At 34.9% G+C, this 15,418-nt stretch overlaps 1 protein-coding gene across 4 annotated transcripts in view; it reads right to left on the bottom strand.

Annotated features, from left to right (window-relative positions):
* The window catches only part of LOC150004453 (suppression of tumorigenicity 18 protein), a 61,733-nt gene that overhangs the window by 24,180 nt on the left and 22,135 nt on the right, over positions 1-15,418 (bottom strand). For 2 of the 4 annotated variants that reach the window (XM_090282864.1, XM_090282865.1), the window contains 2 exons: positions 8,064-8,309; positions 1,925-2,040 (listed from right to left, as the gene is read on the bottom strand). In XM_090282864.1, coding sequence (XP_090138990.1) covers positions 1,925-2,040; positions 8,064-8,309 — 362 coding nt within the window. The remainder of the gene's footprint in view (positions 1-1,924; positions 2,041-8,063; positions 8,310-15,418) is intronic. The other 2 variants (XM_090282866.1, XM_090282867.1) reach the window with 1 other exon arrangement.

Raw genomic sequence — 15,418 nt, 5'->3', positions numbered from 1 at the left:
ATATGTACCAACAGTGTGAACACAGAAGATAACAAAATAGACAAAAGAAGAACACTCTTGCCTTCCTGGGGCCTCCAATCTAGTGAGGGAGGCAGACAAAAGAGAATACAGGTGAAGCAAAATGTATTAATATGTTAGCTACTAATAAGTGCTGAAAGAAAAAAGATCTGGATAAGGGGTAAGAGACATCAGGACTGTGGTGGGGAAAGGGACTACAGTAGTCAGGAAGACCACTCAGCTGAGTGACAGCTGAGATAAGAGCTGGAGGAGGGGAACAAAGATCTGTGGGAGGAGCATTCTGGGCAAGAGGAACCAGAAACCATAAGGCTCTGAAGGCCTTAGGAAAAGGCACAGAGAAGCTAGTGGCCAGCGGAGGAGAAGGGCCCTGGGGGAAGGGAAGAGCTCATTGCCCATATGAGCTGTTGGAAATGGGTCCTGTGGTCACAACTCCTGGCGTTGCCAACCTGGGAGTCCTCAGCGTAGCGATGGTTCTAACCCAGAGAGCCATGAAGAGTGAGTGTAGATAGGGGAGAGAAGAGGGTCCAAGACTGCTCTGAGGCGAATTCCTATCTTTAGAGGGGGCACAGGAGTCTATGAAGGGGTAACAGATGAGGTGGAAAAAAGTCTAGGTGTGGTGTCCTACAAGATAACTGTAGAAAACAGATTAGGAGGTGGAAGTGATCAGCTCAGTCAAATCCTGCCGCATCAAGTAGGATCAAGATGACCAAGAACCGACATCCACATGGGGGTTCCCTGGAGAACTTAAGATGCTTTTGGTGGAGCAATGGTGAAAACATGTCTGGGGAATATTCAGGAGAGAAACTGAGTCACATAGTAGTAACAATCTTCTTGAGGAGTTTTGCTGTAAAAAGGAAGGAGAGACAGGAGGTCCAATCATAGCTGGGACTTGAGAGGGTTTAAAATAACTTTTATTGGAAAAATTTAAACGTTTTTATGGGGAAGGATGCAGAAGAGAGGGTGCAGATGCTGGGGCCTAAGTGGAAGGGTTACTCTTTACTAGGAACTTTCAGTAATTGACAGGCTTAAATATACTTAGGTATGAGTATACTTTAATATTTAATCCTGTAAATGTGGAAAGTATTTCTAACATTTCACTCACTTACTGACATTAAACACAATCCAGTCAGAATGACAGTACTTGTTGAGAGAGGATATAAATGCAAAAAAACTAAGATTCCTGCCTCATCTTTGCCTGAAACACCCTCCTCTTCTCCCTCCTGGTCCCCCTCCCCCTTCCCCACCCTTCCTCATCCCCATCTCTTCTTCATCTCCCTCCTCCTCCTCCTCCCCTACTAATGTCATCCCTGCTGGGAAGCTCAAGTGTAGAAGGAACTCAAGACAATCTTCTGTCCTGGCGATGGCCCAGATAAACTCATAACCAAAAGGAAGTTGTATGAATCACACTCCAAAATCCTAGCAACCAACAGTCAGAGTGCTTCAGAGTTAATAAAATAAGGATGTGTGAGCTGGGCTAAGCCCACAGACTTAGTTGTTATCCTTCCCTTCCACGTGCCACCTACTGGCTGGCCACCATTATTTTGAGACTCTTTTCAAAAGATTTGTCCAGCCTTTTCCAATTTAACCTCTTTGTACTTCCAGTGGCATCTGATAATATCAAATATCCAATTTTAGAATTTTCTCAGCATTTAACATTTCTAATTGTTTTATAATCAATTAGACTTTTAATTCTCTTAGCATGAGATCATGTCCTGTACACCCTTTTTTCATAATCCTCTTAGTTCTGCACTTAGGTTTAGGTATAGAACTTTTAATTATCAAATGGTTGAAATTGCCCTACAACATTCTTAAAGTCAACTATATAAGCCAAGATATTATTAATCAAGATTATGATCTTCAGTCTCATTTCTAGAATCTCACAAATATGCCATTTTTGATTACTTACGTGATTAGCTCTTTTTTGAGATCTCTTGTATGGAGCTTGGGTTTAGGACTTGGTATAGAGGCCTCTCCAAGAAATGTTTTTTCCTCTAAATTTTCTAGAGAGTTCACTGGGTCTTTCTGTAGGAAAAAAGCAAACAAACAACAACAACAACAACAAAAAAGCACAGAAGGCATTAGTGAACCCTGGCAAGACAGCAGTATTTGAAGACATCAGGATCAAATTTGAGTGTTGGCTTAAAGACTTAGCTGAAATTCCTCATAGGATTTGTACACAAAACAAATAAGATAATGAACATAATGCTATATCTTGATTGTTTTGGACATTTATCCTCAATGAAAAATGAGAAATTATGACTCATGGGGATACCTTTATAAATTTAACATTTTGGCAAATATATAACTACAGGGGCATTTCTTGACTCAAATAATTAATATTTTAATATAGTTCAGGTTTTATTGAATAGTGAATAGTTCCTAAAAAGCATATGACTAATTCTTTATATAAACAGCAGTCACTGGTAAAACAGAAGAAATATTGCAAAAATAAATCACAAAAAATTTTAAACGGGAAAGGAAGAAGTAAATTTAAGTTAACAGATTGTTCTTTCTAATATACAATAGTTAAGATTTAAATTATTTGAATATGTAATAACTGAATTCATAATAATAGAAATTTAGTTTGATTTTTCTAAATAATTGCTTTAATTCTCACATCACTTCTTGTTTTTCTTAAGTTACTTTTTTTTGCAATAAATTGGTATGGTTTTACTTTGGATGGAATTTCTTGTTTGGATTATCAGTCATTTTCATGGCCTTCTTAGAAGCTTAATACTAATCTTGATTTCATAAGGAAATCTCATTAATCCTTTCAAAATATTTATTTACCATCTGATATATTATAGAAAACTAATGATGGGTTTTCTCACATAATTAGTTAACCATTTAGTTTATATTTGATAAATATAATACTTTCTGGATTTAATATTAAGTTCAGATTAACTAATATAAAAAACTGTATTCTAATTCTCAAAAGTACTGATCTAAATAAGGTAATAAAACTATTTTGAATTTTTAAGGTAAATTTTATTTAAATAAAATGAATATAAAAATGCCATGGAAAAATAGAATTTTAATAATGTGAGTCTACATTCAAAAATAAAGTAAAAACAAAATCTCTGAATGTTTCCAACTAGACCTTGATCTCAGTTATAAAAGCAAATGCAATTTCTTTCATTAATTACTTGGGTAACAATTCAATCAATTATTTACATAAGACCATACAGTGTAAATACGTTGGTAAAATATCTCAAGTAAGATTATATTCAGACCAAATTAATAAAACCTATTTTGGTACAATTTTTTTCTTTATATTATCTGCAGTGCTAAGTTTTCTATTTTATTGATAAATATTTGAAAATGGTAGGAGATAATAATTTACCATTTAAAAATGAACAGAAATGGGTACACAATAATACTTGCCTACTAAGATACAAACAGAAGGGCTATTTCACTGGCTGCTTCCATGGAATCTGAAGCAAAATAGATGAATAATGCTTATACTTTTCAAGTTTTACAGTACAAATGCCTAAAGTGAAGTAATTCCTAATTATAAGACATGAAACCTAATAATACATATAGCCATCCATTGCATTTGGTGTTACCTGGATTCAGCCTGGCTAATATTTTCTATTATAATTTATGCTCCTAAATGTCTTGGCTTTTGGAAAGTAGAAAGAAATGCTAAGTCCAGTCTCTAGTCCCATTATGAAATAGTCTTTGTTTTTCTGTTTAGATGCTGAACTCTTCTCAAAAATGGCAAAAAATAAAAAAGAAGCATTTTATTATTTTTTATGCTAAAGATAATTGAGAACAAAGTATCTCTAAGAAGACGTGTAAATTTACAGACAAACATGTAAAAATTATCAGCTATTGTTTGCCTGCTGAATCTGTGTATTATAGCAAGTGAGGGAGTGAGAGACTCTGAAAGAAATCGGTTATTAAAGTTTGTTATTTGACTAAAAATGCATATGAAATAATGCTTCCAGAATATATAACATTTAATTTGACATAGTAATAGGTAGTAATTTTTAATAAGACGATTTTATTAGACATGATTTTAAAAATATTTTGTAACTTCCTTTAAAAACTATGGACTCTTATATGTGCAATTGCATTATAAAATAATTACTTAACATACTGCCCCTAAAACACTTGCAGAGAGCATAGGTATTCAAATACGGGTGACCATCACTAAGAAATTTCTTAATTTTGTTACAGCAGCATCTTATATTGGATAAGTTCCTAAAGACCTAGTAAAAAGTAACTTAATATAATTTATATGACTTTTTCAAAATATAAAGTATGATTAAATAAAATAAAATATTATTTTCAAAATTATTATTTTGAAAATAATTTTATCTTATGGATATGTAAGAGGGAATGTGGCCTGTATGTGTGTGTTTAGAGAGTACATGGCTTCAATAAAATTCCTCTAATGTACAGATGGAAGTTTATATTGATTTCAGCAAAGACCAGAACATAATGGTAACATGAATAACAGATAATAGCATCTGGCTCTTTTAACATTTTAAGCCCTGAAATCTTTGGAGAACTGACAGTTGAATGAAACTGACATCCCTAGTTATTTCTCAGCACTTTCCTTTTGAGATATTTTGAGTTTTTTCCAGATTCAGGAATTTTTTTTAGGAGGCATCTGGATAGGCTATTTCACTGAGAGAGACAGACAATATTTTCTGAAAATTACCACCAAAATTAAGCAACTGTTGTGCATATGAGCTAGATAACAATGAATTAGAAATAATGATTCAATTTCTGGTTGTGTGTGTGTACATGTATGTGTGTCATGGGGGGTGGGGGGTGGGGAGGTGGTGGAGGTGGTAACGGGAAGAATGGAGGTTTTGGAGCAGAAACAGGCCCCAATACAGTCTTCAGTATATTACCTGGGCCATGAGCAACCACCCAGTAAAGTTCATTGAAAATTACAAGAATGGATAATTCCCTTTAACTTGTTGTGTGGATACATCTTGTAGATCTGGATCCTGCTGTTCTGAGAAGTACTATAATTCACTGTTGCCTTCATCAATCTTGTCACATACATTTTCTTCATTATTCTCTTTTTTTCTTTTCTTTCTAATTTTTTTTTTCAATATTCTCTAGCTGTCTCCATTTTTTGGTATATATTTTTTCTTTTGGTTCTCTTATTTTCTGTCTTCTTTTTCTTTGCTTTAGGGAAGCCCAGGTCCATTACTTAATTACTACATGGTCAAGGACCAATGACTTCACCCCCTTGAGCCTCAATTTTATCCTCTAAAAACTTTGATAATAATCCTACTTCTCAATATAGAGATGAGTGTAAAGATCTTATATTTATTTTTTAGTGAATGTGGTATCCCTCTGATACTTTCACACTGAGGACATTGAATGTCATTACTTTTTCAAAATAATACCTATCAAAATAATACCTATCAAGCAACACACTCCTCATTTTCAAGATTCAGAACAGGATATAAAACATATTTTCTGTTTGTTGACTACTTAGGCACAGATGAAGACACAAAGAACAGAGGCGAGAAAATGTACTCGGGGGTTCCAAAGATCCAGAAGCACTTGTGTCTGTTCCCATTGGCCATAGCTTACCTAAGCAATGGGTCACCAATATCAGATAACTGTGGCAATAAGCATTAAGCTTAAAAAAATTTGTCAACTCAAACCTAGGCAGCACTTTAACTCCAAGAACTCACTTAGCATCTCCAAATTCCATTTTTTATTCTTAGTGACATTGAATTTCCACATACTTTTTAATTCTAGATTTTAATTATTCAGTTTGCAAATTTTACCAGCAAAAGTCTATATTATCAGACCTGAAACAAGTAAGCCATTCTGAAAAGAGCAGAAATATAATCTAAATAAGTCCATTTTTTCCCCATGAATTTGCCAGAAAATAAAACATGGTCATAGATATGTAAGCCTTAGATAAGAACATACTTCTGTTGAATTCAGAAAGCTGCCAAAGTGAATCCCCAAGTTTTTTGTAATTATGCAAAAAAAAGAGATTAGAAAGTAAAGATAAAATATTTATTATATGACTTCATTTTCTGACTGAGTGATAAGAAGTGTAGCCAAGGGGGTCCCGGAGATACTTCAAGGCCCCAAACAGGAGGAGTTTCTCGGAATATAAAGGGTACAATGGTGACTTGTTGCTGAGGGCACAAAATTATAACTGGTGTCAAACAACACAAGACCCAGTTGTTCAAAATTTGCTTCATTATGATACTGGACTGGATCCTTATGTCTGACTGTACAAATAGAAAGATTTCTGGTGAATATTGACCATGACCCATTTACAATACAGTCACAATGGTGATGACAGAAAGTTTAAGTCCCACCCTGCACATGACCTTGAGATACTTTCAAACATGGTGGATTTTATCTTAGCAGGATTCATCCAAGAAGAAGGAGTCAGTTATGCTTACTTTGCAAAGTACTGTGTTTCATGTGACATGTGACTTTTATTGAACTCCCAACAACAAATCTTAAAACTCAGATTAGGATTCTCATTAGTGAGGTAGGGTGGGATAAAGCCACAATCCCATCAACAATCGACTGGCTAGAGACTAAACACATCTGTGAATTGGAGAGCAACCCCACCCACCTTTTCTAAAACTGATTTGTATGGAGTGGGATAGAATCAACAGTGTTGATTTCATTGTGATTGTACTTGACCAATTAATATGAATATTAACAGATTTCTAGGCTATAATAATAGATGGAAGCCAGCTAGGTATAACTTCTGTTCTTTTGCACAAGCCTGCAGTGGAAGGGGGGAATGTGCTGGAGAGAAGGAACACATTTGCCATTTTGTGGTCATCACTTGAGGTAAACCAGCTTTTCATACTTTTCAGGTGTCAATTTTATATATATTGAAGTCAAACAAAAATTATTTTGATAAATGATTCTTCTAAAATATGATTATGATAGATTAAGACCATCTCTCAGTACTTTAGGTAAAATTTTGCAGACCAAGCAGAATAGAGTCACTAAGATGAGTATAACAGAATCTAACCAAAAGCTGCAGTTTTATTAATTTCCATCTCCTTTCCTATGCTGGCCAAGCCAGGTGGTTCAAACTATGGAGATGAAGACTACATGAATTTCTGCATAGTCACAACATCTGACTTTCAGGAGTAAAACCACCTCCAAGATAACCAAATATGTAAGTGTATCTCTTTGACTTTGGAATTGAAACAATTCAGTCATCCAGCAGTGGTGATCCAATACTTTAGCAATGACACTATACAGTCTTGTCTCAGGGTCTTCAGTGGATTGGTTCCAGGACTCTCTCAAATATTAAAACCCATTGGCGCCAAGTCCCTTTTATAAAATGGCAGGGTATTTGCATATAACCTACATACATCCTCTTGTATACATTAAAACATCTCTAGATTACTTATAATGCCTAAGAATGTAAGTGCAATATAAATAGTTGTGATGCTGTATTATACACTGAATAACAACATGGAAAAAATGTCTGTTCATGTTTACTACGCATGCAATCATTGTAGGTTTATCTACACAGCACTTGTAAGCAACGACGTAACTTTTTTTCTGAGTATTTTCAACCCACAGTTGTTGAATCTGCAGATGCGAAAACAGTGGATAGAGAATCCTGACTGTACAGTTTTGCTAACACAGTTCCTTTACAAACCAAGTAAATAAATTTGACATGATTCTTATTTGTCTCTGAATTATTTCATCTTCTATTTTCTGGTTCAGAAAGGATTTGTAAGTTGGCATTTTCTTGTTGAGTGATGCATTACCCCTTAAAGGAGGCTGTATCCAAAGGGATAGATAATATAATTTCTTGTGCATTGCATACAATTGTAGCCATAATGGGGATAAAATTCACAATAATAGCATATCATTGGAGGCAAGTGACAGGAAAAGTTGGATTCATTTATAAATTTCCTATGAAATTCAAAATTATTACCTTACCAAAATCTAAAACAAAGTATAGCATGGTGTATTATCTAACAGGAATAAGAAAAATAATTTAGGAGGAAAAAGTTAATAATGCTCTTTAATCATGCTATCTTAAACTTATTGACATATTAAAATAATACCTCTTTCACCTCCTCTGTCTTCCCATGACTTTTGCTATAGTTGATAGGAGCATCCCAGCCCTCTTGATCACAGAGAGCCTGATAAAATGCTGCATTGACCAGAATGCTGCTTGTTTTGAATGGAGAAGAAGAAGGAGTTGGAATAGAAGTGTTAGAGGAAGTTAGGGGTACAGCTTTGTCCAGGATTCGATTTTTTTTCATGCTTAAGTCCAATGTGCCATTTTCATCCACTTCTATCTCGGTTCCCTGGTATACAGAGGAAAGAGAAAAACATTTAAGCTGTTTGCAGTTATAGCCTAGCCATGTGGGGCTTTTAAGGGATAATTTTAAATGCAAGCTTTTATGTAAGTGTATCTGATTTTAAATCTAGCTTTCTGATTTGCTTTAGTTAATGTTCGGTTCTTAGGCAGACTTTTAAGAGCAACACCATTATCGAGCTTCATGTTTCTAGGTTTAAACAAAGTAAGCCTAATATAAATAAGATGTTCCAAATACTAAATGTATTGGCTAAACCTGTTATGTATATATTTAAAGTTTAGCTTGAAATCTTTTTTCCTAGTCTGCAGATAATCACTCCCAATTCATCATTTAAAGCATTAATACCTCACTTTATAAAAAGGCTCAACAGTATTAGCCCTGCCCCCAAATCACAATATTAATCTAACTGAGAAATATACAAAAATAACCAGCTGGAAGATAATTTTTATTGGAAATTTGATTCATATAAAAGTAACATTTTACCCTGGGTTACTGAACCATAAAAGTCTTGTTAAATTGTGGGAGGCAGGTTGGGGTGGGAGATGTGCAAACCATAATTCCCTCTGGGGGCCTTTGGGTAGCAGCTGCCAGCATGACTGCTCAGAGTTTAAGTTCTACAGTAAAAACTTCAGAATATAGGTGATTATCTTCCAGACGCTTAGTAAAAGACTTGAAACTAATCTTCTCACAACATTTCTTTTGGGATACCTTTGGCTAAGGTTTTTTTGTTTTGTTTTGCTTTTAAGGTTCACGTGCCAACAAACTGCCCATGTGTTCTGGATGTTCTGCAAGGTACATGCCACAGGATGGTTTCTGTGGCCTCATAAACTGTGAATATTGCCAGGCAATAACTCCCTGTGTTTGGGAGAATATGCTTGGCATTTTCCTAAGTGGGTCAAATGAATACCTTTCTGGTATTTTCACCATAATCCTTCAATCCACATTTAACTTCTGAACAATGTCTCTACCTTTTCTCCTTTAGGCTGGCAAAGCAGGAGTTGTCTTTGAATATGTTAGCAAGATCCCTAATGTATGTGTTAGCCAGTTACTTTCCAGAAGATTTATTTAACTCCCCATTTACACTGTGCCTTCACCTCCCCAAAAACCTTATCCCTGCTCCAAGAGCTGCCACTCAGGTGTGGGCCACAGTAGCTGAGCTCACTGCTTGTTCCTGATGTAGAAAAGAAAAGCACCTCTTCTGTTTGCTTGTTTTACCTGAAATGTTTCTATATTCAGTCTCTCAGTCTATGAGACAGATATGCCTTATTGTATTTGTGGGAGGTAAATACACTTCTAATATGTTTGTACTAAGATGCTTTGGCCATATCTTTCTGTCCTTTTTAGTAAATAGTTTAATCTCCTATGATAGTTTTAAGCTCTGAATTTGACAGTACAGCTTAACTGGGATAATAACTTAGTAACCATAACATCTTATGCCATCTGTATAATATCAAATACACTTTTATACCAGAATTAATAAATCTTAGTTACAAAAATCCAGGATATTAACTATATCAGTGCCATGTGCTCTCTCCATGATATAACAATGCATTCTGTCACGAGCATATCAAAACAATTATTGGATTCATAGCTGATGTGTAACTATAGCAATGAAACAGAGTTATAGTAATCAAGTTTAATAACCAATGTAAAGTAAAATGCTGAATACCATCGTTGCTAACATTTTTTCATAAAAAAATAAAAACTTGGGTTAAGAATGCACAACCAACATTCACATAAAATTCCAGACCTCTGTGACAGATGGCTTAGGAAAAAGAAGCCATGTGACTGGGCTGCAGAGTTTTATAGCACAAAACCCATAAATAGTGCAGATTTGATCTTGCTGAAAAAATATCAATTATTCTAAGACAACACTAATATATATTTTAGTTTTTACAGAAAAAAAGTTCCAAATAGTAAATTAAAAAGTTAGAGTTGTTATGAGTTTACATCTTGAGTAATTATGTGCTGAATGAAAAAAAATTACTCCTAATGTTTAAAAGAGGTACTTTTCTACAGCCCAAGCCCCAGCCGGCTGCTCCAAGCACCTGACTGGACTGGGAGAGAGCACGTTTGGGTAACAGGGTACAGATGGGCTTTAAGTGAGTGCACAGATGCATTCAACAATTATACACAGTACCAGAGAAGGGTCCCTTTCTGCCCATAGATGGGTGGATCACACGTTTACTGCATGCATTTTTACTGAGAGCAGTATCAGTAGACATCACTTCTCTCCAGTGCTTGAAAATCCAAATGGCAGTTAAAAAAAAGGGGGCGGGGGGTAGGGGAGAGGCTATAGGAGAAGAAAATAGCCCTAGAGCTGATATTGAACCCTGATCCCAGATTTCTAATATTCTGATTTTTCAAAGTGCTCTTTGGGATCCTTATTTGAATCATTAAGTTTAAATTTTAATTATTGAGGGTAGGCATAAGTAACACTATTCACGTACTTTCCAGCTTTGAAACATATGAAAGACCATCTATCCATTTCATCCATTTTCAAGTTACAGATGTTACCTATGATTTATTTATTTATTCATTAAATTGCAGATAAAGCACTTAGTACTATATTTTGTAAAAAAGAAAATTGAAAGAATATATTGTTTCTGCTTCCAAGGAGCTTATTTTTTGTATATGAGAATTTTATCATAAAAAGTTATTTAATACATATGTTATAAATTATTTAACTGAGAATTGAAATAATTATTTATTATAATTTTCTGTACTATAAAATAAGAAGTGTCTCAGTTGTCCACCAACAGAGAAATGATTGCTGAAACTATGCTACATGTATTTAATGACACATTATGTTATCAGTAAAAAAATATTTACAAGGAATTTGCAGCAACATGGAAAAGACACATCACCTGTCATTGAAAGCAAGAAACAACCTGGCATCTCTTCTATGCTTATAAGTAGGAAAATAGATAAAAATTTGTTTCCTGAAGAAGAAAAAAGGAAAATACAGAAATCATTGTATTTATGTTTAAAGGATATGTTTGTGGCTATTTCCTCCAGAATGTTCCATGCAAATGATAATATTGCATGGTTTCAACAATTACAAATTATATCACACATTAAAGATGGTGAAGTTAAAAATAGCAAAATCATAATTTTTACCTTGAATGTTCTGATTAGGAAAAGTGTTAATTTTCAAAACATTGGTAGGATAAGTCAACATTGTTTTCCTTATTTGTCAAGTTTTCTATTAATACAAGATAGGTTACCCACCATCTTCTCCTTTTTGACTTGGCTAAAAGGCCTGCAAAATGAAATGTCCCTCAGCCTAGGTTTCTGCTGGAATTAGCCCCTCGCTTTCATGTCTTGACTCATGGTCTTTCATTCTTGCTTCAGGGTGTTTGTTTGGGAAGTATGTTTTCATGCTTGAAAGCTATCTGAAATATGTTTTCAAAGCAGGCAGGGTATTAACAATAAGCAACAACAACAACAAAAAGAAAAATATCTAATTCTTACTACATGGTAATTGAGTATTAAGACTACTATATTGAGTATAAACTTAATAAAATGTACTCAGTATAAATAGAATGATGGAATTCAGAGGAGAAATGTGTCTTCGATAGGTATACTATTAAAATGAAATTTCCCAAAAATATTTGCCTGGGAAAGGCATAAAATAAAAATGGAATTTCCCAAAAAATATTTGTCTGGGACTTGGATTCATAATCAGTAAAAACTGTTGGGTGGGCCAGCAGTCTGAATGCCACACAATGACAAGATCATTAAAAAGGTAAGAAGTAGAACAGGTGTCAATTCAAATTTCAGCTCCAACATTTAGAGCTCTGCTACTAGAAGAAAATTATTTAATATCTTTGTACCACTGCTTCTTCATCTACAAAATGAAACAATAATATCTGCTTTACAGACTTTGTATAAAAATTAATAAGGATTAATGTGGGCAGAGTGCTTATTTACAGTGCCTGGTACTTAGTAGGTCTTCAATTACTGACAGCTATTAATAAGTATTTTGGGCTTTTGTGCACAGAGGTAAAGTGTCAATTATTAAATGTCTATTTTCCCTACACAAGTATTCATTGGTTCCTCGAGATCCTTGACCTCAGTTCCTTATAACATTTCACTCACAGTATTTGATATGAAGTTACTGAAAAGGCTGCTTTGGATTCTAACCATCCTGAGAGCTGCCTGGCTATTTCTGATATCAGGCAGCAAGAATGACAATGTGATATATCATGTTGTTTCTAGGCCTTGTTCAAGCACAAAACAGACTTTGAACTTTAAACATTTTAAGCAAGTGTCGATTTTTTGTTTTCTTTTAAGGCACACTGTACATATGCCACTTTGTTTGAACAGGTGGGGAAAACACCAAAACAAGCAACAGAATGCTTGGCAAGCAGCAGTGATTAGGATAAAGATAGGCTGTGAAGTGTTTCTACCTCTGTTGATGAGGGTGGGACTAAGGAAGAAAAATGGGGAATGTCTCTGACATGTGCTGCCACACGCTCTCACAAGGCTGGAGAAAAGCACTCTGCAAACTCCACAAACCCAGGATGCTCACTCTGGTGTGCCTTCTGCCCATTTTGACTGAATTCTCTGCTCAAATTAGTAGCAACAATAGCCAGGCTAAGGGGGTTGTGCTTGAAGGTGTGGTTCATGAATGCTTTGCAAACTCATATAAATTCCAAATTAAAAAATGAAGGATATCATATAAATCTTAGAACAAATGAAAGTATTAGAATCAAAAGAGGTCTCATACCTCAGAAAAAAAATTACTTTTAATTATTATGATACCTACTAAATATTGATATTTTTTTTTCTCTTGACTTCTTTCTCCAAAGAGATATTTAAAACACATACAGGTGATTTCCAGCAGCGTAGATGTGTTACATTCATGCCAGATTGTATCTTAATGAATAATCCCTTTGAAGATTATATTCAGGATATAATGGACTTGAGTTTGGGCAGTGATGTTAACACTGATATCCTCAGTGCAGTGTTTGGAAGGGGCTGATGAAAGGAGTGTTTTGGTGTCAGATAGACAGCTGCTCAGGTCTGAGAAACTTCATAAAGAAAAGAACACTTAAGAGTATCCATATCATCCTCCATTGCTTTTACTATGAAGGAACTCAGAGCTCTTTTGCCTCTCTGAAAACAGCCTCTGCTTCTATTACCTTTCATAAGAATAGGGATTTTTCAAATCGCAAATTTAAATCTCCCACTAAAGTTGGAGACAATTGAGAGCCTGTACACAGCATTAAAAAATCTTTATTCACCCCAACAAGTGAATATGAAGGCAATTTTAAGGTAAATGTCCTTAGGCTTGATTTTTAAAAGGTTGTGACTGACTGATATCATGATCTGCAATTTTGTTCTCTTATTAGGTTCTTTAAGCTACTTCAGAGAACCTGATTATGTAAAAGAAAAAACTGGATAGAGACAAAAGGAAAATAAGAAAACGGCTCTCACCCAAGTTCTTTTCAAGTTCTCTGCAAAGCCACCCATGCAACCCCTAAACATGAGGAACATTACCTCTGGAAACCCAGCCCTCGATCCGGAACAACCACTCTTTTGTCCTGCTATGCCTGAAAACTCCTTGAAGGCAAGGTCTATGATGGAATCTAACCTGGGCTTGAACAGTGCAGTACAGCTGAAAGTCCATCTGCCGAAATGTCTCTCTAGAACATCACAGATGTTTGGCTATAGAAATCAAGAGTAAGTAAAAACTGTACATGCCTGCATCCTCCTTTCTAAGTAGAGAACTCAAAAGATCTATGGGGTTTTTTGTATCACTAATAAACATCATAACAACCTGCTATGGACGAAAAAAAATCATAGTGGAGAGGGAATCAGGCTAGTACTTAATGTGGAAGGGAAGATTGTTTATACTTAATCCAATGTTAAGTAAAAGGCACAGAGCAAAGTGCAACACTGACAATAGAAACAGCCCACATTGGGCACTAGTTGATCAGAGGCCATTTTTCAGGGTTAATTACTTTGGCTTTCTCTCTCTTTTTTTGCTACAATAATTATTTTTTGTGGTTTCAGAAATTTATGAGGTTCTCTTCTATGTTCAGAAAATAGGATCCAACATGGATAGAATTCTACAAATTGTTAAAGTTGTGTGCAAATATGTGCCTGGAAGAAGGATTCTGCACAAAGTGACATTGTAGGAGTCATATTTACCCTGTTTTAACAACCACTATGTCAAACAAGATTATTTTCATGGGGGAATGGTTCTTAAAACTGCCAGAAAAACAAACTACCTCTAAAAGTCTATCTCTGTATTTCCTGTCTCTTCCATCCTCATCATGACATACATGATTTGGCTTTGCAGTTAGGAATGGGTTGGCAGTTTGAATGTTGAGACTCGCATCGAGTTCCTGTCCCTGGGCAGGCATATCTGCTCCACAGACAACACAGGCTCACAGAGCACTCCCAACAGGAGCACAAGAACATACACAGGAAGTCAGTCATTGGAATTTTTGAAATAAGGCAACTTACCAGTCACTTTTCTGACCAGAAATGTGTTTTTAAAAGAGAATAACGTACATTTATAAGAGTAAATGCCCTCAGATTTTAGTCATCTTTGTTTGATACATTGTTTGGCTTCAGTAATTAATAGAACATCGAGTATAGGAAGGATAAAAGTCAGAATTATAAGGAACAAAAATATCTACATGTGCAAATGGAAAGCACTCAACCTAGAATCACTTACTCAAATGATTTAATGGCACTGATGATGATAATATTGGTACTGTTATTTTCATAGAATAGCCTATATAAACAAACAATAAAACACTAAGAAGGGAGATATTTTAATATTTCTCCAACTAGCTTCATACTAGAATATTCCTTTAAATAGGAACAATTTATTCAGATTTTAATAATGAATTTAAAAATAAACAAAATTGCATTTTAAACTACTCTAGATCATTTATTTATGTAAATGATTTCCAGCTTGGATTCCTTTGAATTTGGAGTCCTTTAAATTCTTCAGAGGAAGTGTTTTTCTTTGTTTAAGAACCTCATTTGTTTAAACATTGTTTTTGAGTGATTTTTGGCCACCAACACTTCCTGGGGTTTACTTGGCTCAGATTTGTCCAGAAGCTAATTCTGATCCC

The sequence above is a fragment of the Furipterus horrens genome, unplaced genomic scaffold, assembly GCF_987537825.1.
Source record: "Furipterus horrens unplaced genomic scaffold, mFurHor1.1.pri manual_scaffold_7, whole genome shotgun sequence".
NCBI classification, from domain to species: domain Eukaryota; kingdom Metazoa; phylum Chordata; class Mammalia; order Chiroptera; family Furipteridae; genus Furipterus; species Furipterus horrens.
This window is presented reverse-complemented; position numbering and strand designations above follow the sequence as displayed.